This window comes from Triticum urartu, chromosome 1 (genome assembly GCF_003073215.2).
Source record: "Triticum urartu cultivar G1812 chromosome 1, Tu2.1, whole genome shotgun sequence".
NCBI lineage: Eukaryota > Viridiplantae > Streptophyta > Magnoliopsida > Poales > Poaceae > Triticum > Triticum urartu.
Window position 1 is genome coordinate 483,532,910 of NC_053022.1, and position 23,921 is coordinate 483,556,830.

Here is a 23,921-nt window from a genome sequence, read left to right on the forward strand (position 1 = left end):
CTGTTAAATTCAGTTTTTTCATTAGTTTGTTGTCAAATTCAGTTTGAACATTAAGTTAACTTCATGCCAATTGTTCCTGTCAATATGACTATATGAGTATACTTTCATGGTAAAAAAATGAATATATACTTTCATGTCAAAAAAGAGTACAATTTCTTCAACAACAAAATACAAGTTGTGCAAAAAATACACTATGATGAGACCCTGCCGCCAGGGAGTGTGGCGGTAGGTTTGCCCAGCCTACCGGCGGGTTCTAAGGCGGTAGGGTTCCTCGCCCCACGGCCATGGGTTCTGTGACCAGAAGTGGCAGTTAATGAGTGGTAGGGTTGCACACCCTATCACCAGGGTCACTGGCAGTAGAACTGCATTCCCTACCGTCGTTGGTTCTGGCGGTAGCATGTCTGCCAGGTCAGCGCCTAACCGTTTGTGTGACGGCAACTACTGTTTCCCTACCGCCGAATGTTCTGGCGGTAGGCTATGCAAGCCTATAGCCTACCGCCGTAGAGAACGGCGGTAGTAAAAGAGTCAAATGTCGAATTTTTTAAATAAGAGTCAGATCCCGAATTTATTATATGCTAAAAAGGTCAAAACACGAAATTTTGCCTCTCTTCGCTTCTTTTCCTCGTAGGTGGCAGTCCCTGCCTGTCTCCCACGGACATGGACTCACCCCTCTCTGAAACCGCCCTCCCGCCCCCCCCTCTCTGTCGCCACACCCTCATCCCCACGCCCGCGGCGCAAAACCCCGCTAAAATTTTCGCTCCGCCCGCCTCCAAGTCTCGCCGCCGCCGCTGCTCACCGCCCAAATCGTCGGAGAAGATAATCCCCGGGACCTCCTTAGGATGTACGCCGACACCCAGAAGGGCCGGCCGGGCTGCCGCCCCGTCGACGCCTCCCGCGGGGCGGACCTCGCGGTGGTCTGGCCGAGGTACTTCCCCGAGGAAACCGAGCACCCGGTCCCGGCGGGCGACCCCAGGGCCAGGCTCGTCGGCGACCTGGTTAAGGTCATGGGGCTGGAGGAGAGGGCCAAACTCCTCCCACGTGTAAGCATCTGTCTCCATTCCCCGTATAGCGCCTCATTTTTGGCCCATCTCTAATGTGACGCGATTTTAGGGTTGCTTACTCGGTTCGGGCGCGATGCAATTAGCGCGGTTGCTGCGCGACTGGTTGGTGCCTAGGGTTTATCGGATTGGCTGATTGATCGTTAGTTGAAATTTTCTGGGAGTGGCAGCTGACATTGTAACTGTATATAGTTAAAATGCTTGCAGACTCTTGCCTAATGTCTGTCTGGTTCCAATTATTTAAGTTCCTGAACTTGCCATTGCTAGACATTTAATTGGGTACCATTGTTAGTAAAATGTGTGTTGGTTCCTTGCTGTTAGGGCAGAATTTGGGTAATAATTTACTTATCTGATCGAATCGACCTTGAAATTTGGGGCAGAATTTGTTTCTACAATCTTCAGGATCAAGGTCTCAATGCGATGGTGGCTCCTGGTATATGAAGTAGTGACATATCTAATCAGAAAAGGGGAATACTCTTCTTTATTAGGAGGGAAAAGAATCAAGAGGAGCTTGTAATTTTGTGAATAACTTTACTTTTGTGCTCCACTTTGTCAGTATCATAAGATTACTTATACGTTTATACTCCAATGAATGAATGCAATGTTCCAATTGAAAAATGAAATCATGGCATCATGTAGTTGCACAATAAATTACTAATCGCGTGGAAATGATTTAAATGCATCGCTTCATAGTGTGCTTTTGTGATTACATGGAAGAATATTTCCGGTTCCAGCAAATGAACGAATTCATGGTGTTATAACTTATGACTACATTCACAGGTTGAAGATGATGGTGTTGTCTTCTTCCTTCCGATTGATTTCCAGCAGCTTAAGAACTTGTGTGGTGGTACCAACCTCTTAGATGCTCTCAGGGAAAATCCTAAAGAAGCCTTGCTTTGCATGGGAGTTGCAGTTCATCTGGTTGATGCTTCATTTCATGCTAAAATTATTAGTGTTGTCAGTTGTGCTTTGTTTTTTCACTCGCTGGACTTTGGTTCTTGATGTTTTCTTCAGGCTAAGTGCTCGGGCAATGGCCTCCAGTTGAGCGACGTAGACAAGGTCAATATCAGGCTTTACAACCACACCGAGACAATAATTGCTTTGAAGAATTTGAAAGCGGCCTATATTAGTAAGAACTTCTGTCTTTATCCGTGTGTTCTGCATCTAAATGAAGTACTGACTTGTTGATTCACCTCATAGAGAAACTAGCGACAGTGCGTGGTACTGTTGTAAAAGTCAGTACTGTGAAACCTCTAGTTCTGGCGCTGGAGTTCCAATGCACGAAGTGTGCTACAGTCATCCGTCGTGTGTTCTCTGACGGGAAATTTTCACCTCCAGTATCCTGCATAATTCAGGGCTGCAAGGGCAGAACCTTCACCCCAGTGAGATCTACTGCCAAGTTGATAGATTTTCAGAAAATAAGGCAAGTGATAAATAGATAATCTGTGTCATTCTCTGCTTATAACACTAAGCTCTATTTTTATTGTTTTCAATCCAGGATACAGGAGCTTTCTAGTGCTGAAAACCGTGAAGAAGGCCGAGTGCCACGAACTATAGAATGTGAGCTCACAGAAGATCTTGTAGATTGTTGCATCCCTGGAGAGGTTGTAACGGTAGCTGGAATCGTCAAAGTGCTGAACAACTATATGGATGTTGGAGGAGGTACAATTTTGAAGAAACTAGTATCTTATTTCTCGTTGTTCATTTCTGAACCTTCCTGGATACTATATTTCACATTGCTTCAAAGCCTGAATCCTCTTTGCAAAAAAACAAAAAAAATGCTAATGTTCAGGTGTCCCAAATTTTCTGCAACACCCGTAGAGCACATATGTTTTCAGTCTTTTGTTAAGGTTGTTCAGTAGTTTGGGTTGGTTGTCTAGTTCTGGTGCATTATGGACTACTAGGTGTAACCGTATCAGGTAGTTCACAAGAAGCATTATCAAGTTCCATGTTACTCTTAGGGAAAACCTATCGCCTGCTACGTTTGTTATCCCTAAAACCTCCCCTCATTTTATCTTTACCTTAACCAAAACATTCACTCTTTTTTAGACATTGTTGCTTTCTATGATTTCCTTGAATATAAGACTCAAGAATTGTTTGTAGAACAATGATGATAGCCAAAAGGTTACTATGTGTGGCGTCCATGTCCTTGCCACATGCAATAGTCATGATGATTTCTCTGTCATGCACGGTATCCCATACAAAAGGCCATGCACGCCACACAAAGCAGGAAAGTGTCGGATCAACAGACCATGTCAGCAATGAGACGTGTCCAGGAGGGATATGTGGGGACAGACTCGGTGCTCCTGGAGGCAGCATCCACTGCCACTGTCTTGCCGCAGCCAATAGTTGTGGGCGAGGGGAGGACAAGTTCAATCCCCATGTCTCCTCAGTGCCATCAAGGGTTAGACCGTTAGAGCAGATTATAGGTGGTAGTGCAACATATCGGCTGGATGGGAGATACAAAGAGTGAGAGATAGAGGTGAATTGCGTCTTCATTGATTTAATATATTACATTACAGTTCCTTTATGTAGTCTCTACTGCCGTATCTGTGTATGACCTTATACCTACAATAATCCTAAGTTCCTAACTGACCACAACTCATATTTGAATCTAGTTGCACTGTCCTGGACTGGTCTCGAGATCAATGATACCAATGGCATTGATCCGGATGGACTAATTGAATGCACTGGAGTCTGAGTCATAGACAGCCAGTAATAGGTTTGGATAGTTGCGGGAGCTGCAGCGTTGGTACAACTGGCCTGTATTCTAGGCCCAGATGAATTGGGTTCAGCTGCTGCCCGTCTGGTGGTTATACACCCCACAACCACAACTGATCCCATGATCATATCCTGATCTCTTGTGTGGTTTTTTCTGGTTCTACCATGCAAATACAATCAGTGAAGCTCATATTAATCTGATGCCGGTGCATTCTTTTTCCGAAACATTCTTGTTTGTACTATGTAGATGCATATTTCTTAAGTTCTCTTGTGGGCATATATTTTTAATATCTTCAGGTAAGTCCAAAAGCAGAAACCAGGGTTTATACTACTTGTACTTGGAAGCAATCTCAGTAAGGAACTCCAAGGCCCATGTTGTTTCAGAAAATTCAGATGCAAGTTCTACTGATATTCTGGCTACTGGATCCTTCAGTTTCGAAACTTTTACTGATAAGGATCTTAAATTCATCACCGAATATAATAGCGAGCATGGTGCTGATGTATTTCGTCAAATACTTCACTCCTTTTGCCCCTCCATCTATGGGCATGAACTTGTAAAGGGTAATTTTCTATTCTAGTACTCCCTCCGTCCGGAAATACTTGTCATCAAAATGGATAAAAGGGGATGTATCTAGACGTATTTTAGTTCTAGATACATCTCTTTTTATCCATTTTGATGACAAGTATTTTTGGACGGAGGGAGTACATTGTTTTAAATCCTAATGTGGTATTTTCTTGCAGTAATTTAATTAGAAGGTATTTGCGCTGGCTATTTAATGTGATTAAATATTTACATTTTGGTCTGCTCAGTGTTGTCCAATCATTTGGAAATAAATCAATCTGTTGTGCTCTCTTTAGTTTCTGTATATAAGAAATGATAACTACTCCCTCTGTCCCAAAATATAAGAACGTTTTTAACACTACACTAGTGTCAAAAACGTTCTTATATTATGGGACGGAGGGAGTATTATTTTAGCTTCATTACTTCTGGACATGTGCAGCGTTTTCAGTAACGATTATTTGATTATTCATCATTTCACGGTAAGTACTCTTGTGCCGTCTCCAAAAAAAGGCAATTCAGCGGTGAGGAATTGATCAAGCTACTAGTGCAGAGTTCAGTAAGGGGACATGTTCTTTCTTTTCAAGAGCCAGCGTTCTAAAGAATGAAGGAAAGAAAAGAGTGCAAACTGTATTTTTGAACATAAAAATATTAAATTATCAAAAGTTCGACGAGTAGAATAAAGACATGCCTTATTTTCTAAGAGAGCAAACATCAAGAATGAATGTTTCTCCATCTCCAGTTCTTCTTATGATCAATACCTGCATCTTCATTAGTACATGACGACCTAGCTACCGCTTGCTGACTTAAATCTTGGTGGGAAGGCGGCGCCTAACGCTTAGGCAGCCGTATAGTCCAATTTTAGAACACTGTCGATAGTGCAGAGTTCTCATTTCAGCGCAGTAGCCTTTGCTTGGATGCCGCATCTTCTGATTCGTTTTGTTTCTTTGTTGTATTATATTACTGGACATGACTAAATTAATGTTTCTGAATTTCAGCCGGTATCACTCTTGCGCTTTTTGGTGCTGTGCAGAAGCATTCAATGGATCAGAACAAAGTCCCAATTAGAGGAGACATCCATGTTATTATTGTTGGTAATCCTTATAATTTACCAATCATGATCCATGTAGTACATGCTTAGCACTTCCCAGGATTCAATCATACTCTTGCTTAATGTTATTGCAGGCGATCCAGGACTAGGCAAGAGCCAATTACTAAAAGCTGCAGCATCTGTTTCCCCACGGGGAATATATGTATGCGGGAATACAACCACAAATGCTGGTCTAACAGTTGCTGTGGTTAAAGATTCAATGACAAATGATTATGCATTTGAGGCTGGTAAGCATGGAAGACTTATTTGTTCCTCACACATTCTGTGGAGAACCTTGTCAGAAAGTCAGCTAATTCGATCATTTGTTGTCATATAATTGGTTGTTCTACTGTTTTGTGGCCGATGTGGTTTGAAGTCTTAGAATTTGTGATAGGATCAAAATAATGTTAAGCTCTTTGCTTTACAGGGGCCATGGTTCTTGCTGACCGTGGGCTATGTTGCATTGACGAGTTTGACAAAATGTCAGCAGAGTATCAGGTATTATTTTTAGTTTTCACCTGATACAACCTTCTTGGTGAAATGTTCATTCAGTAAAAGATGTTCTATACTTTCCTTCTTTGAAATTGAATTTGTGTTCTCAGTCCTTACTGGAAGCCATGGAGCAGCAGTGTGTATCTGTGGCAAAGGCTGGCCTTGTGGCGAGTTTATCTGCCCGCACTTCTGTGCTAGCAGCTGCTAATCCTGTTGGTGGTCATTACGAGTGGGTTAATCTTTTCCATCCTTTGATAAAATTTTCTACCCCTGCTTACCGTATGATGTTTGTCATTCTGGATATGTTATCTTCATTCATCTTTCCTTCTTCAATTGATACTCATTACCTATACTGTTTTCTCAGTGTGATTGTTTTTGTCAATGTAATGTTCTTTTTGCACTCACACAACCACACAAGTCACCGTGCCTGGAACAGGCAGACCTGCAAGCAAATACCATTTCCTTGTGTATTCCGGTTTTGTTCCTTCTTTTCACTTGTCAGTGAGATGTAGGTAACAGATCTTAAATTCCTGGATTGTTTTCAACTTTTAGTAATACGTACTATTTTTGCAGCCGAGGCAAAACAGTGAATGAGAATTTAAAGATGAATGCTGCCCTGCTCTCTCGGTTTGACCTGGTTTTCATTTTACTTGACCAGCCAGACTTGTTTCTAGATAAGAGAGTATCAGACCACATAATGGCAGTAAGTTTTTGTTATCCATTTTTTGTCCACATCTTAAGCATATAGTACCGATGAGCAATATCACCACATATAATAAATGTGTCAGGGCTTTAATCTAATTAAAAAACTAAGGAAAATCAATATTTTCTACACGCAGCTCCATACCAATGACAGAAGTCCTTGCTCATCCAACAAGAGGCTAAGAACAGGTCATTCTTTGGTTATTCCATAACATTTTTAGTTCCTTTTTACATGTGAAACCGTATACATCATTATTGATTTGCAACTTTGCTCCATGCCCAGTGCCTCAATTTAATGGCAGTATGGGGATTGGAATTGATGAGAAAAAATTAGCTTCAAGGCTGAGACTACACCCAGAGAAAGACAGGGACTTTGTTCCGTTACCTGAACCACTTCTTCGCAAGTATATATCTTACGCGAGAAGCTATGTTACCCCCCGGTATTTTGTCAGCTCCTTTTCACTTATCAATACCATATATGTAATGCAATGAGTTCTCATTTTGTTATTTTTCTTCTCTCGGCTCAAGTATGTCAGAACCAGCAGCGGTGGTACTGCGGAAATATTACTTGAATTTGAGAGCGCATAGTACTTGTTCTGATGGCACACCCATCACAGCCAGACAATTGGAAAGCCTTGTGAGGTTAGCAGAAGCTCGCGCTCGGGTGGATCTAAGAGAAGAAGTGACTGAACAAGATGCGAATGTAAATAACTAGAATACTCACCCCCCGGCTCCCTCCTCCCCATTTTGTACATATGCGCACCTTGCACTGCCAGCTTGGATTTCTTTATACTTCATACCTAAATTACCAGCAGAGAATTTTTCTGTTGGTTTAGGTTCTTGTCCATGATTGCTGGGAAAATCTGAGTTCTTTCTCGTGCTAGTTTTCATCCTCAGCAAATTACTGAATCAAACTTAGAAGCATGATGAATTATGTTTTTTAATCTCCATGTCATGTCGATGTTGCAGATTTATTTTTTCTATCTGTTTGCTGCTTTATAAATCTGAAAATGTGAACGTACGGTGCTTATCGCATGCCTAAGGCTTATGCAAAGTGTTGTCTGGCAAATAGACAGTCGGATAGTTAGATGACATCAAGAGGCACACCTTTTTAATAAAAATGGGCATGCAATCTCATTCTGCGTTTTATTATGTTGCAGGATGTTGTTGAGATCATGAATGAATCCTTATATGACAAATATGTTGATGAGCATGGTTGTGTGGACTATGCTCGGAGTGGTGGGATGAGCCAACAAAAGGAGGCAAAAAGACTTATGAGTGCCTTAAACAAGCAATCTGAGTTGCAGCAAAAGGATCACTTTTCAAGAGCCGTAAGCAATTATGCATCTAAAATATTTTTGATGAAAGGCTGGTCTGTTAGTTATTGCATATACACAAACCAATTGACATGGAAAGAGTACCAATTTTAGTTCAGTTACAATTCTGGCCCTGCTATGATCGACGAAATTTGACTTAATTGCTTTTTGTGCATTTTGATTCTTTTGTTACGCGGTTTCTCCAGTCAATAGGAGCATCTTCTTGAGGTTCCTCTGATGTTCTGTAATTTTCCCTTTGTAGGAGATACGGAGCTTAGCAGATAAAATCAGCTTGCAAGTTCCAGATTTAGATGATATTATGGAAAAATTGAACAGTGCCGGTTATATTGTACATAAAGGACAAAACATATACCAGGTATTGTCTCATAAAACTGCTTGACGGCAAGAAGTTTTGATGTATACATTAGATGGTTATATCCTGGTGTCGTGCTGATTATTGATTATGAGTTTATGACTGGCAGGCTCGTGATGAGCCCTCCACTGAGAATCTAAACTTATTGTCTGTGAAACAGATATTGACCTCATCATGTTCACGGACCCAGCCAACAAGATCAAGATGGTGAGTTCTCTTACACCCTACATGAAAACATGGGAGTTTGGTGTTGGTATTATGCTAAATCTTATATCTGTGCCACACGTTAACGTTGATTAACAGTTACTTTGGGTCAATGTCCAACACTTGCCATTGTAGTGACAAGATAACTATTCAAAGGTTTCCTCTTCTTTGCTGCCGATTCATGATAGTTTTTTTTTCTGGCAGATGTAGGGAGGATGCGTTTTGCAACTCATATGGACTGTTATGTACAGTATAGTCATGTGATGGTCTAATTTAATGTGCGGATAGCTCTGATAATGCTGTTTATCGTAGCAGCTGTAGCTGATAGTGACAAAAATAGTATCCTTCCTAGTTCCAGCATGTTAAAGAAACATCCTGTTCTCGTTAAAGAATCGTCTATGTCCTGGACATTGGTGATCATGAATGCTGATTCTTTATGTGAAAGAAACATAGTGTTTTTTTTTGCGGGGAGGAAACTTAGTGCTTCTATGAGACTTGGAATGGAAATAGCCCCTTAGGGCTGAGAAATAGCAAACCCGCTTTGCTTACGGTAATGTTTTTATTTGGATGAACGCAGCAATGCTGCTTCATTTTATATTAAGAGAAAGAGTTACAACAAGTAATTGGGCGGTGATGAAGGTGACCACCAAGGTAGACAAATGTAGGGCTACAGATAACAAGTCCATAGAATCATAGTACCATCAAGGAGGCCTCCATGTTAGCCTCGTCGGTGGTGTCACCACTCTTCTACATTTTGCTCTATGGGAATGTGGGAACGCTGGTGTTTTATCCTATGTCTGTGCTCTACGCTTACCAGCCGAATTGTTTTGTGTGCTATCCATTTTTACAGAGAAAGCAGCCTTTATATTGCTCAATCAAGCATAGGCAAAAGGTAATTTTAGGGGTCATGGAGCCATATATATCTATAAATGATAATGATGTTGTGCCCGCCCTGTTAGATTCTCTCGGGTAGTGAACAAAGGTTGCTTTTCACAAACTCATTCAACGATCGGTCTTGCTATCAGAGTTGATGTGATGATGTCTACCCAGTTATACCCCATTTGCAGCGCCATGGCCTCTACATCCAAAAAAAATTCTTATCTTGAGGTGATTGCCTCACACCTTGGGCATGAACTATGAGATGGTTCGGCTGGGGTCGATCGATCTCGCCCATGCTGTTTGATACCAGGTTTCTTCTTCGCAGCAGCTGTTTTGAAGTTAGCAGCCAGGACCCTGGGCAACATAAACAGGCAATTGGGTCGACGGGAGCTTGGAACTTCTCCCCATCAATGTGCCGCCAGCGCCTTCCACCGTTCCACGAAATGGACCACAGCGATCATAATATGTACTGTAGTTCCAGTGATGCTTGTCCTGCCCTATCTGCCGCCAATGCTTCACTTGTTCCGTGTTGGGGCATATCTTTCGTTGCCCATTAGTGGTAGACGCCAATGATGAAAGCAATCAAACTAGTTTCCTCCTCTTATCCTCTTAGGTTGTGCAGAGTTTGCAGTGAGTGAAAAACATAATCAGCTGTTATTTGCACAACTTTTTCAGTGTGAGTTACTACTACAATCGGCAAAACTGCATCCATGTCATTATGGAATTTGCACACAAAAAAACATGATGCAGAAGCATCGTAGAGGGTAGATAAAACTTGCTATCCAAATTATGGAAACAAAACTCAATAGCGACAGTCAACAGCACACAAGGAACAGAACACATCTCGCTAGTACAACTTCAGGGTACGTATATAGGGATGAAAATGCTAAATGCTCATGGAGCTGGGTTTTTTTTAAATAAATCGGAAATTACAGTTTCCAGTTTCAAAAAGTTCTAAAAAGATCACACGCGTTCTTACAGATAATTCTTGTGTGTAAATTTTAAAGATGATTAAATTAATGGCGACATCTACACTAGGAAGACAAAATCGTGATTTTGAAAATGGTTTAACAGATTGTGTAGCTCTTCATCGTTAGAACGTGTAGATTTTTCTCAGAATATTTTTGTTAATTGAATGTGTTATTTGATTATTATTTTAAAGACTCCATGGAGCTCAGAACATTGCTAATTTAGGTGACTTCTCAAAAAACAGTCCACTATCTAACATCCAATCTAACCCAACTATCCAATCCAATCCACATTTCAATTGGTATAGATTTTTTTCAGTACGACACTACTGCAAAACTATCTCATCATGCAAAAAATTATTTTTTAAACAAACATTAGCAGCATAACACAGACAATCATAACACATGAGATAAAAGCAACAATATATATCCAGATCATGGAAACAATACTCTTAATAGCAACTGTTAAGAGAAAGCAACAGCAGAGAAGGAACAAATCTCGCTAGTACAACTTCAGGTTATATAGGACATTGTAAACATAGCAGGCAACTTTCCTCCTCAAACGACCAGAGCCTTACAGTCCATTCCATCCTTGCCTAACAAAAATGCAATCTAAGACCTGGGCTTCTCCTTTTTCTCCTTGAAGAGAGCGAGAAGCGACACACCAGATACCTTGACAACCTTGAACCTGACACCGGGAATATCTCCCACGGCATGACCCTTACGACCGAATCCAGCAATCAGCACCTCGTCCTGAAGCATCGATCAAAGTCAAGAGGTTAGGTTGGTTGCATATAGCAGACATTTCACATATCTGAGCAATGGGTGAGGGGCACATACATTTTCCTCGATGAAGTTCAGGCAACCATCATTGGGCACAAAGGCAGCGATCTTCTTCCCGTTCTTAACCAGCTGGACACGAGCACACTTACGGATGGCAGAGTTAGGCTGCTTGGCCTCAATACCACTGCAGGGGAGCAATTGCACGTTAGTCAGGATTCAAAACATGAGATAAAAACAAGGGAACACAAATCTGCTGTTCAACATACATCTTCTCCAAGACAATGCCCTTGGCGTGAGACGATCCAGCAAAGGGTTTCTTCCACTCATTGCCCAAGTGGCTCTTCTTGTACGCCTTGTCAGCCCACCTCTGGTTCCTGCGGTGGGTCTTGAGCTTGCGCCCGGCTCCCATACCACGTGTCTTACTGTGATAAGAATTCACCCATGCTTACATTAGTTAAACAGATCTCAAAAGTTAAAGCAGTGTATTATTACCAACTTAACAAGCAACAGGAAAATGTTGAGCAAAATCCAACAACATAACTATTCAAGATGCATAAATAGGATATGTTCATGATGTAATTGGAAGCACAACCAACTACACATGTGAACACATCCCAAAGGAAGTCCTGAAATAAAGAACATGTCACTGAACTGAAGTGGTGCATACTGCATACACATCCATTTGGTACAATCATTTCTCCTTGCATTCTAAACTGGCAAGTAGTTAACATATTAATATATATTGCAATCATGACAGCAAGGAGCTGGACATATTCTAAATCTGAGCAAACTGAAACCAAACTAGAGGCTATAAAGAAACTCGTATTGTATGCTACCATGCACAACTTCCAGGGCCCAATCATCTGAGCAAAGGAATACAGATAACATGGTGGCAACGAATTTATGTTGCTTATGAATATGTTTAGCACTGAAGTTGTATCTGATCAGCACTGGACCGTCAATAAGCTCAGTTTCGTCGCACTGGAACGACGATGTCATCCTCCGACCCCAGTATAAATCAGCCTAAATGGCATGGTTCTACTTGGCACTTAATAGCCCAAGAACATAGCATAAGAACATCTACATGTCAACTGAACATGTGCATATGTTGCAACCAACTACAGATACACATCTACATATCAACTGAACTTGGACATATCTACTTGACATATTTTTTTACACAGAACTGAACGTGTGCATATGTGGCAACAAACTACAGATGTGTACACACCCGAAAGCTAGTCCTGAAATAAAGAGCATGTCACTGAACAGAACTGATGCATACTGTGTACATATACATCTGTTCCAACCATTTCATCTCGACTAGCAAATAGCTAACATATTAATCATGTATCGCAATCATAACAAGCAAGGAAGTGGACACAGACACCATAGAGCATCACGAAAACCGAGGTAGATGTCATCTCGCTACCTACACTAAGAACAGGCAAACTGCACCAGCCTAGAGGCTAACAAGGAAGACGTATTGTATGCTACCATGCATAACTTCCACGGCCCAATCATCTGGACAAAGGAATACAGATAACACGGCGGCAACGAATTCATGTCGCTTATGAATATGTTTAGCACTGACGTTGTATCTGATCAGCACTGGACCGTCATTAAGCGAAGTTTCGTCGCATCGGAACTACAATCCCATCATCTAACCCTAGCACAAATCAGCCTAGATCACATGGTACTACTCGGCACTTGCTAGAACAAGAACGCAGCACAAGAGCATCCACACATCAGAGCAAGAACCGGGGAAGCTACGAAGAGACATCTCTTCCCAGGACCGATAGACCAGCGCCGAGAAAGAGCAGGGTACCGCATTAGGATGAAGGAGGAGAAGAGATCTTAGCACGCACCCCATGATGGCGGAGGGAGAGGCCGGGAGATCTCCGGGCGGGCGGCGACGGGAGAGGTCGGGAGATCTCCGGTGGCAGGGGCTTCGCGGGCGACGGCGGCGGCGGCGGCTAGAGGAGTGAGGAGAGGAGACGATGGGGAATATATAGCGGTGGGTGGGCGTTTAGGGTTTGTGTGCGCCGAGATGCGTGCTGGCGTGATGGATCCGATCTGGGTATTCTTTTTCTGCTTCCACCCCCGGATGATACATCTTTTCCACATATAACCCCAAGATGTGCATTTCTCAAAGGGCCGCGTGCACGAGTCAAAGAGCTTTACACGTCCATGCTTGGTGAATTCATTTTGCTCGATTTGTTTGTAGGGTGATGCAAATCGGAGGAGATGGGGTTCACGGCTTTGAACTGTAGCTAGGAGTGCAATTCAAGTTGAGTCGAGCTAGTCCGGTTTGATTTGTTAACATAAAGAGCTCAAATTCAAACTTGATTAAACTCGTGTAGCTCGCGAGCAAGCTCATTTAACTCGTTAAGCCCGTTATGAACCTGAATAACAAAATATGCGTATTATGTAAATGGCAACAATCAACAACAATATTGGTGCTTATCTGGTGCCCTTTTGATTAATGGGCTAAACGAGTAACTTGTTAGTTCGGCTTGTTAAACTTGTTTTGTTAACGAGCTCAAATTAAACCTTGACTCTTTAGTCATTGAATTAGACGCATACGCGCGCTTTGCCGCGCTGTACTGTACTCTAGAAGTAAGCGTTTTGTTTTGTTGGAAGGCATCTCAACCGCAACATTATCCCATTGTGTAGCAGTTACACTGCCAAATTGCAAGAGAATGTGAGTCCAAGCATTTGTCGGCTCAACATGTGGCCCTACTCTTGCTCCTGGCTACATCACCTCATCTACACAGATGCTCTGCTTCTGCCGATTTCGGTAGCGCCAAGATTTCAGAAAAAAGTCAATCAGTTGACGCATTCGAAATTGAAATTTGGAGGTAGCAAAGCACACCTGGTAACGCATTTTTCACAGTCCAATAGATATATGAAATAATATAATCTGCTAAATAATTACAACATTTTGTCAAAAACATACATGATTCTGACACAATTTTGGTCAAATCCTGGATACACAAAACTTGAGGAATCTAAATGGTATTATACAACTACCAAAGAGGCCAGTACACTATGCAGCTACTTGTCATGATGAATGTGCAAGCCTACCATCAAGAGACAAATGAGTAAGGAGCACAATTATTCAAGTCAGTATTTTATGTGGCACCTGAGCTTGCCAATATGAGACCGGAATGGCAGTTGGCATGGATCCGAAATCTCGATAATCTGTATCATGTGACAGATACGAAAGTATCACAAAGATTGTGTCTTGAATGTTGCTCGACCTGTAAAAATAAAAATATGCTCATCCCCATACAATGATACAAACTGAATGTAAATTGGGGCATATCTCGGACAATGAAGTGCGGAATCTCCAGGCTATTCACATTCATAAATCCTGGAAAGAAAATCAAATGTACTTGAGGATGGAATGGCTTATGACTTATTTGTTGAAGTAAGAATTTTAGTGTTTTTTTTTCATGTGCTGAGTGGCGATCATCCATATTCCGAATCTCTTTGAAGTAGAAAAAGTAAATCTTGGTTAGTGAGGAATGCAATGAACTATTAATGGTGAAGAACACTGTAATTCTAAATAATTCTGCAGTTGAGTTAAAAGCGATATAGAGCTAAACGGCTACTACAGAGATGAGCAACATCAATCCTGCACACATCAGGTAAATAAATATATCAGCAAACACATCATATCAAACAATTATAAAGCCTATTGGTCAAAGACAATCAGTTTGCTTAATTTCCTTTGGTCACAGAATGCTCATCTGTAACTGTTGATAGCATATACCATCAAGAACTACACAGGCTAGCCTTAGCATGGCACATTTGTGGAATATCTGACAATAGAATTTGGATATTCTACCTTCCATAGATAAAATATATTTGCGGTGTATTTATTAAGTCATATTCGTGATGGGAAATTAATCTTCTGAACCTCTTTGTTTCCATAGTGCTACCACTTATTGCTATGATATATGTCTGTTCTAACACAAAACTGATAAAAAAAAGTGAGCTCACTGAAAATTATATTAATGAACTGTGCTGGAAGAACACAAACTTCTTTTAAAAGCCATTCAACAACATACCTAGCATGACGGATCTATAAATTATCGAGAATACTAAAACTGCAGTTGGTACAGAGGATCTTGCTGTCACACAAACAACAAACTTAATATTTGCTCATGGTAGTGCTCTAGCTAGCCATCACTTGAAAAATCACTGAAAAATTATTTTAATTGGATTGGCCAAACATAGCACACATACGCTTGTGTTGGGGAACGTAGCATGCAATTTCAAAAAAATTCCTACGATCACGCAAGATCTATCTAGGAGATGCATAGCAACGTGAGGGGGAGAGTGTGTCCACGTACCCTCGTAGACCAAAAGCGGAAGCGTTAGGTTAATGCGGTTGATGTAGTCGAACGTCTTCGCGATCCAACCGATCAAGTACTGAACGCACGCCACCTCCGAGTTCGGCACACGTTCAGCTCGATGACGTCCCTCAAACTCTTGATCCAGCAGAGGGTCGAGGAAGAGTTTCGTCAGCACGACGGCGTGGTGACGGTGATGGTGATGTGCTCCGCGCAGGGCTTTGCCTAAGCACTACGTGAATATGACCGGAGGAGTAAACCGTGGAGGGAGACGCTGCACACGGCTTAGAACAATTGGTGTGTCTCCAAGGGGTGCCCTGCCCACGTATATAAAGGAGGGAGAGGGAGGAGGCCGGCCCTAGGGGGCGCGCCATAAGGGGGAGTCCTACTAGGACTCCCGGTCCTAGTAGGATTCGGCCCCCCTTCTTTTCCTTCTCATAGAGGGGGAAAGGGGGAAAGCAGAAGTGAAATCATGATGGAAGTTCGCAAGCAGAAGTGAAATCCTCTAAGTCCATGGTATAAGATTTGTCATAGAGATCAAACATGACTGAAGGGGAATTACGCGAAGATGAATACTCAAACCTTCTCACAAATGAACTTGTGAGATCATGATACCGGGGGCATTTGTTAGCCTCAAAATTCTCAAGACCGGCATTGCGCAAATATGCTTTGAATTCTTCTTTAATTCCCGCACGGTCCATAAAATTTTCTGACGGCCATTCGCAAGGCCGTACCGGAGCGTCTCTTGGTGGATCCTCGAATATTCCCGAAAAAATCATATTAAATTGGCATGTCATTCTGAGGACTTTTACTTTTGGGATATTTTTATATTGCACAGATAAGCCAGGAAACAGACAAAAAAAATACCATTTTTACTTTATTTAATATAAATAACAGAAAGTATAAACAGGGTACAGAAGGTTGTGCTTCTAGTTTCATCCATCTCATGCTCATCAAAAAGAATCCACTAACAAGGTTGATCAAGTCTTGTTAACAAACTCATTCCGATAATCATGAAACCAGAGAAATTTCGAATAACACTAAGTTGCCTCAACGGGGATATGCACATCCCCTATAATAAGTATATCATATTTCTTCTTGACAGTAGGAAGAGGAAATTCAAAACCTCCAAATATAATCGATGGAATTTTTCCAATAGAGTTGATACTATGAACTTGAGGTTGTTTCCTCGGAAAGTGTACCGTATGCTCATTACCATTAACATGAAAAGTGACATTGCCTTTGTTGCAATCAATAACAGCCCCTGCAGTATTAAGAAAAGGTCTTCCAAGAATAATAGACATACTATCGTCCTCAGGAATGTCAAGAATAACAAAGTCCGTTAAAATAGTAACGTTTGCAACCACAACAGGCACATCCTCACAAATACCGACAGGTATAGCAGTTGATTTATCAGCCATTTGCAAAGATATTTCGGTAGGTGTCAGCTTATTCAAGTCAAGTCTACAATATAAATAGAGAGGCATAACACTAACACCGGCTCCAAGATCACATAAAGCAGTTTTAATATAATTTCTTTTAATGGAGCAAGGTATAGTAGGTACTCCGGGGTCTCCAAGTTTCTTTGGTATTCCACCCTTAAAAGTATAATTAGCAAGCATGGTAGAAATCTCAGCTTCCGGTATCTTTCTTTTATTAGTAATGATATCTTTCATATATTTAGCATAAGGATTTGTTTTGAGCACATCAGTTAATCTCATACGCAAAAAGATAGGCCTAATCATTTCAGCAAAGCGCTCAAAATCCTCATCATCCTTTTTATTGGATGGTTTTGGAGGAAAAGGCATGGGTTTCTGAACCCAAGGTTCCCTTTCTTTACGATGTTTCCTAGCAACAAAGTCTCTTTTATCATAACGTTGATTATTTGATTGTGGGTTATCAAGATCAACAACAGGTTCAATTTCTACATCATTGTCATTACTAGGTTGAGCATCATCATGAACATCATCATTAATATTTTTACTAGGTTCATGTTCATTACCAGATTGTGTTTCAGTATCAGACATAGAAATATCATTTGGATTATCAGGTGGTGCAGCAATAGGTTCACTAGAAGTTTGCACAGTTCTATCATTTTTCTTCTTCTTCTTTTTAGAAGAACTAGGAACATCAATATTATTTCTCTGAGAATCTTGCTCGATTCTCTTAGGGTGGCCTTCAGGATACAAAGGTTCCTGAGTCATTCTACCAGTTCTAGTAGCCACTCTAACAGCATAATCATTTTTCTTACTATTCATTTCATCAAGCACTTCTTTTTGAGCTTTAAGTACTTGTTCTACTTGAGTGGTAACCATAGAAGCATGTTTGCTAACAAGTTTAAGTTCTCCTTTAATATCAGCCATATAATCACCCAAGCGTCTAATCATATAAGCATTTTCTTTTAATTGTCTACCAAAATAAGCATTGCAGTCGTCTTGTTTAAACATAAAGTTATCAAACTTATACAAGCACTGACTAGCAATTTTAGTAGGAGGAACTTCAGCTTTATCATATCTATAGAGAGAATTTACCTTCACTACCTGTGTCGGGATATCGGGATCAAGAGGTTCTTTAGTGAATAAATAATTTAGATCATAGGTTTCTTCAACAGGCGGTATATTAAGACCATGTATTTCTTCAATAGGAGGTAAATTCTTAACGTCCTCAGCTTTAATACTTTTCTCTTTCATAGATTTCTTTGCCTCTTGCATATCTTCGGGACTGAGAAATAGAATACCTCTCTTCTTCGGAGTTGGTTTAGGAATAGGCTCAGGAGCTGGCTCAGGAGGTGCCCAATTATTTTCATTTGTCAACATATTATTCAATAGAATTTCAGCTTCATCCGGTGTTCTTTCCTTGAAAAAAGAACCAACACAACTATCCAGGTAATCTCTGGAAGCATCGGTTAGTCCATTATAAAAGATATCAAGTATTTCGGGTTTCTTAAGAGGATGATCAGGCAAAGCATTAAGTAACTTGAGAAGCCTCCCCCAAGCTTGTGGGAGACTCTCTTCTTTAATTTGCACAAAGTTGTATATTTTCCTCAAAGCAGCTTGTTTCTTATGAGCAGGGAAATATTTAGCAGAGAAGTAATAAATCATGTCCTGGGGACTACGCACACAACCAGGATCAAGAGAATTAAACCATATCTTAGCATCACCCTTTAATGAGAACGGAAATATTTTGAGTAACTAGAGGTAACGTGATCTCTCATTATTAGTGAACAGGGCAGCTATATCATTTAACTTAGTAAGATGTGCCACAACAGTTTCAGATTCATAGCCATAAAACGGATCAGATTCAACCAAAGTAATAATATCAGGATCAGCAGAGAATTCATAATCTTTATCAGGAACACATATAGGTGAAGTAGCAAAAGCAGGGTCGGGTCTCATTTTATCTCTAAGTGATTCTTTGTTCCATTTAATTAATAACCTCTTAAGCTCATATCTATCTTTGCAAGCGAAAATAGCAGCAGAAGATTCCCTATCAAAAAGATAACCTTTAGGAATAACAGGCATGTTTTCATCATCACTATCATCATCATATTCAGATTCAATAATTTCTTTTTCTCTAGCCCTAGTAATTTGTTCATCAAGAAATTCACTAAGGGGCACAATAGTATCAGACATAGAAGCAGTTTCATCATAAGTATCATGCATAGCAGAAGTGGCATCATCAATAACATGCGACATATCAGAACGAATAGCAGAAGAAGGTGTAGGTGTCGCAAACTTACTCATAACAGAAGGTGAATCAAGTGCAGAGCTAGATGGCAGTTCCTTACCTCCCCTCGTAGTTGAGGGATAGATTTTGGTTTTTGGATCTCTCAAGTTCTTCATAGTGTCTAGCAGATATAAATCCCAAGTGACTCAAAGAATAGAGCTATGCTCCCCGGCAACGACGCCAGAAAAAGGTCTTGATAACCCACAAGTATAGGGGATCGCAACAGCTTTCGAGGATAGAGTATTCAACCCAAATTTATTGATTCGACACAAGGGGAGCCAAAGAATATTCTCAAGTATTAGCAGCTGAGTTGTCAATTCAACCACACCTGGAAACTTAGTATCTGCAGCAAAGTGTTTAGTAGCAAAGTAATATGATAGTAGTGGTAGCGGCAAAAAAAGTAAAGACAGCAAAAGTAATGTTTTTGGTATTTTGTAGTGATTGTAACAGTAGCAACGAAAAAGTAAATAAGCGTAAACCAGTATATGGAAAACTCTTAGGCACCGGATCAGTGATGGATAATTATGCCGGATGCGGTTCATCATGTAACAGTCATAACATAGGGTGACACAGAACTAGCTCCAATTCATCAATGTAATGTAGGCATGTATTCCGTATATAGTCATACGTGCTTATGGAAAAGAACTTGCATGACATCTTTTGTCCTACCCTCCCGTGGCAGCGGGGTCCTATTGAAAACTAAGGGATATTAAGGCCTCCTTTTAATAGAGAACCGGAACAAAGCATTAGCACATAGTGAATACATGAACTCCTCAAACTACGGTCATCACCGATAAGTATCCCGATTATTGTCACTTCGGGGTTAACGGATCATAACACATAATAGGTGACTATAGACTTGCAAGATAGGATCAAGAACACTCACATATTGATGAAAACATAATAGGTTCAGATCTGAAATCATGGCACTCGGGCCCTAGTAACAAGCATTAAGCATAGCAAAGTCATAGCAACATCAATCTCAGAACATGGTGGATACTAGGGATCAAACCCTAACAAAACTAACCCGATTACATGATAAATCTCATCCAACCCATCACCGTCCAGCAAGCCTACGATGGAATTACTCACGCACGGCGGTGAGCATCATGAAATTGGTGATGGAGGATGGTTGATGATGATGACGGCGACGAATCCCCCTCTCTGGAGCCCCGAACGGACTCCAGATCAGCCCTCCCAAGAGGTTTTAGGGCTTGGCGGCGGCTCCGTATTGTAAAACGCGATGATTTCTTCTCTTTGAAAGCAAATATATAGAGTTGGAGTTGGCGTCGGAGGGTTTCTAGGGGGCTCACGAGGTAGGGGGCGTGCCCTAGGGGGGGGCCCACCCTCGTGAGAAGGGTGTGGGTCCCCTGGTCTTCATATTTGGCGAGGATTTTTTATTATTTTTTCTAAGACCTCCCGTGGAGTTTCAGGTCATTCCGAGAATATTTGTTTTCTGCACATAAAACAACACCATGGTAATTCTGCTGAAAACAGCGTCAGTCCGGGTTAGTTCCATTCAAATCATACAAGATAGAGTCCAAAACAAGGGCAAAAGTGTTTGGAAAAGTAGATACGACGGAGACGTATCAACCCTCTTGATGGAGGTAAAACCCTACGTCCTGCTTGATTATTCTTGATAATATGACTAGTACAAGAGTTGATCTACCACGGGATCAGAGAGGCTAAACCCTAGAAGCTAGCCTATGGTATGATTGTATGTTGTCCTACGGACTAAAACCCTCCGGTTTATATAGACACCGGAGGAGGCTAGGGTTACACAAGGTCGGTTACAAAGAAGGAGATATGCATATCCGTATTGCCTAGCTTGCCTTCCACGCCAAGTAGAGTCCCATCCGGACACGAGACAAAGTCTTCAATGTCGTATCTTCATAGTCCAACAGTCTGGCCAAAGGATATAGTCCGGCTGTCCGGAGACCCCCTAATCCAGGACTCCCTCAGTAGCCCCTGAACCAGGCTTCAATGACGATGAGTCCGGCGCGCAGTGTTGTCTTCGGCATTGCAAGGCGGGTTCCTCCTCCGAATACACCACGGAAGAGTTTGAATACAAGGATAATGTCCGACCCTGCAAAATAAGTTCCACATACCACCGTAGAGAGAATAACATTTCCACAAATCTAATCTGCTGACACATTTTGGCAGCATGGCATCACGCCACGGCCCGGTAATTATTTGAACCGTTTTTCTTTAACCAGCTCCGCACATAACGCAAGGCGGTTTCTTGACACGTCTTGTCAAAGCAGAGATCGTGTTCCCCTTATCACGGGATTCTCATCAATACAAACGTGGGTAACCCAACCGTGTCTGTTGGTATGACTCCTAGATCTTAGGTAAGTCTCGAACGGCCACGAGGAGGATGCCTGATATTCATCCCCTTCATAAAGGGACAAGGCTTTTTCTTTTTTCCCTCCCGAGCTCAATCGTATCCTTCCCCCGCCTCGAGTTCTAACACCCAAAGCCCAGGTCAGGTGCTTCGGACCTTCAATCATGTCCGGATCCAGCCTTCAAGGCCGGTGGATGCCTTCCTCCGTCATGGAGGAGGACGTCAAGAAGTTGAGGGAGGCCAGATATCTGACCGCCAAAATTTCGCATAGGCTGCCCGCCCGAGGGCAGGTCGTCCCTACTCCCGAACCCAACGAGAGCATTGTGTTCGTCTCCCACTTCCTCCAAGGACTAGGCCTCGCTCTGGATCCCTTTGTTAGGGGTCTTATGTTCTATTACGGGCTGGATTTTCATGATCTGGCCCCGGATTCCCTTCTTCACATCTCGTCATTTATTGTCGTTTGTGAGGCCTTCCTCCGCATTACCCTTCACTTCGGCCTGTGGCTCAAGACCTTTGATGTGAAGCCGAAGATGGTCGAGGGGCAGTACGCAGCGTGCGGAGGTGCTCTAATAAGCAAAATTGCTAATGCTCCATGGCCAAAGGGTTCCTTTCCAGAGGTGTCCGGATTGTGGCAGCGGGAGTGGTTTTACGTCACAGCTCCCCGAAGTGCCAAGTGGGTAGCTGCCCCCACCTCTCGCTCGGGCCCTCCACCACAAGTGATGTCATGGATCAGAAGGGGGCTGAGCTGGGGCCCAGCCAAGGACGTGCCAATACTGCAGAGCCGTATCCGAGATCTCTTCGAGGGAGATTTCAGTCTGGTTATGGTAACGCAAGTTATGCTGGTTCGTCGAGTCCAGCCTTGCAAACGTCGGCCCCTCCGCATGTGGGAATTCAACCCGGAAGGACTGCGCACTATTCAGAATTTCCTCGGCATGACGCACGGGGAGATGTACAAATCGTTCTTCGGACCCCAAATAGAGTGTCCGGACACTTCCGAGGACGTGGGCCTGAGCTGCAACCGCCCCGCTGCCCAAGTAAGTAATCCCATGGCCGAACACACTGTCCTTTTATTTATCATGACATCATTATGAAGAATCGCTCTTTGACCAGGACTGGATAACAAAGGCGAAGATGATCCGGTGTTCGGCCCCCCTTCCTGAAGGCTTGGACAATCCGGTGCTAGAAAAGATGCTCGAGCCAGCACCTTGTCTAGTGCCCTCAAAGGAAGATGAAGGGGGAATAAAGAGGGCGAAAGCGGGCCTCCATCGCTACCTATTCCAATCGAGGGAATGAGCGCCTCCGCGAGGGAGGATAACCAAGGGGAAGAATCTGACATTCTCTCTCCCCGGGGAAGGAAGAGGACTACCTCTGAAGATCCGGAAACTAAGGTTTCCAAACGGGAGAAGAAATCTCCGCCAGAGGGTCCTGCCTCGGAGGGTATTCTTGCCGCACAATGTCCGCGCGGGGATCAGCCCTCTACTGAGCTGTAAGTAATCAAAAAGTACTTAATAGTGAAGATATCCTACCTTACTTCCGAAGACAATAACCGATGCTTGTAAATTGTAGTCCGGATCGCAGCCCTTCTCGACAGAGTTCATCTTCGGGGGATCTTCTTCCGGAGATGATGGAGAGCGAAACGCCTCCCCCGGACTCCCCAGCTCAAGAAGCGGGCGACCTTGAAGTGTCGTCGCAAAGGGTATCTCCGGATCCAATTGAAGGAAATATGCCCTAGAGGCAATAATAAAGTTATTATTTATTTCCTTATAATCATGATAAATGTTTATTATTCATGCTAGAATTGTATTAACCGGAAACATAATACATGTGTGAATACATAGACAAACAAAGTGTCACTAGTATGCCTCTACTTGACTAGCTCGTTAATCAAAGATGGTTATGTTTCCTAACCATGAACAATAAGTTGTTATTTGATTAACGAGGTCACATCATTAGTTGAATGATCTGATTGACATGACCCATTCCATTAGCTTAGCACCCGATCGTTTAGTATGTTGCTATTGCTTTTCTTCATGACTTATACATGTTCCTATGACTATGAGATTATGCAACTCCCGTTTGCCGGAGGAACACTTTGGGTGCTACCAAACGTCACAACGTAACTGGGTGATTATAAAGGAGCATTACAGGTGTATCCAAAGGTAGATGTTGGGTTGGCGTATTTCGAGATTAGGATTTGTCACTCCGATTGTCGGAGAGGTATCTCTGGGCCCTCTCGGTAATGCACATCACATAAGCCTTGCAAGCATTGCAACTAATGAGTTAGTTGCGAGATGATGTATTACGGAACGAGTAAAGAGACTTGCCGGTAACGAGATTGAACTAGG

The 23,921-nt window shown here is 42.2% G+C and overlaps 2 protein-coding genes across 4 annotated transcripts; one reads left to right on the top strand and one right to left on the bottom strand.

Moving 5' to 3' along the window:
* The first annotated feature begins 675 nt into the window (after positions 1-675).
* Positions 676-10,894, top strand: LOC125521018 (probable DNA helicase MCM8). 3 transcript variants are annotated; one of them, XM_048686072.1, is made up of 18 exons: positions 676-1,040; positions 1,839-1,979; positions 2,073-2,187; positions 2,259-2,481; positions 2,557-2,720; positions 4,077-4,340; positions 5,337-5,432; positions 5,524-5,676; positions 5,856-5,926; positions 6,031-6,149; positions 6,494-6,623; positions 6,760-6,811; positions 6,906-7,062; positions 7,151-7,325; positions 7,783-7,953; positions 8,201-8,314; positions 8,472-8,518; positions 9,720-10,894. In XM_048686072.1, exons 1-18 carry the CDS (start codon positions 840-842, stop codon positions 9,949-9,951), a joined length of 2,625 nt encoding a protein of 874 aa, XP_048542029.1. In that variant the 5' UTR covers positions 676-839; the 3' UTR covers positions 9,952-10,894. The 3 variants fall into 3 exon arrangements, with proteins under 3 accessions (XP_048542029.1, XP_048542036.1, XP_048542042.1); XM_048686079.1 differs by having other exon boundaries at positions 9,723-10,894; XM_048686085.1 differs by lacking the exon at positions 9,720-10,894 and adding an exon at positions 8,720-8,986 and having other exon boundaries at positions 677-1,040.
* On the bottom strand, positions 10,769-13,189 carry LOC125521031 (40S ribosomal protein S23). The gene is made up of 4 exons (XM_048686087.1): positions 13,014-13,189; positions 11,412-11,567; positions 11,203-11,329; positions 10,769-11,115 (listed from the first exon to the last, which is right to left on the bottom strand). Exons 1-4 carry the CDS (start codon positions 13,016-13,018, stop codon positions 10,975-10,977), a joined length of 429 nt encoding a protein of 142 aa, XP_048542044.1. The 5' UTR covers positions 13,019-13,189; the 3' UTR covers positions 10,769-10,974.
* Positions 13,190-23,921: the final 10,732 nt, after the last annotated feature.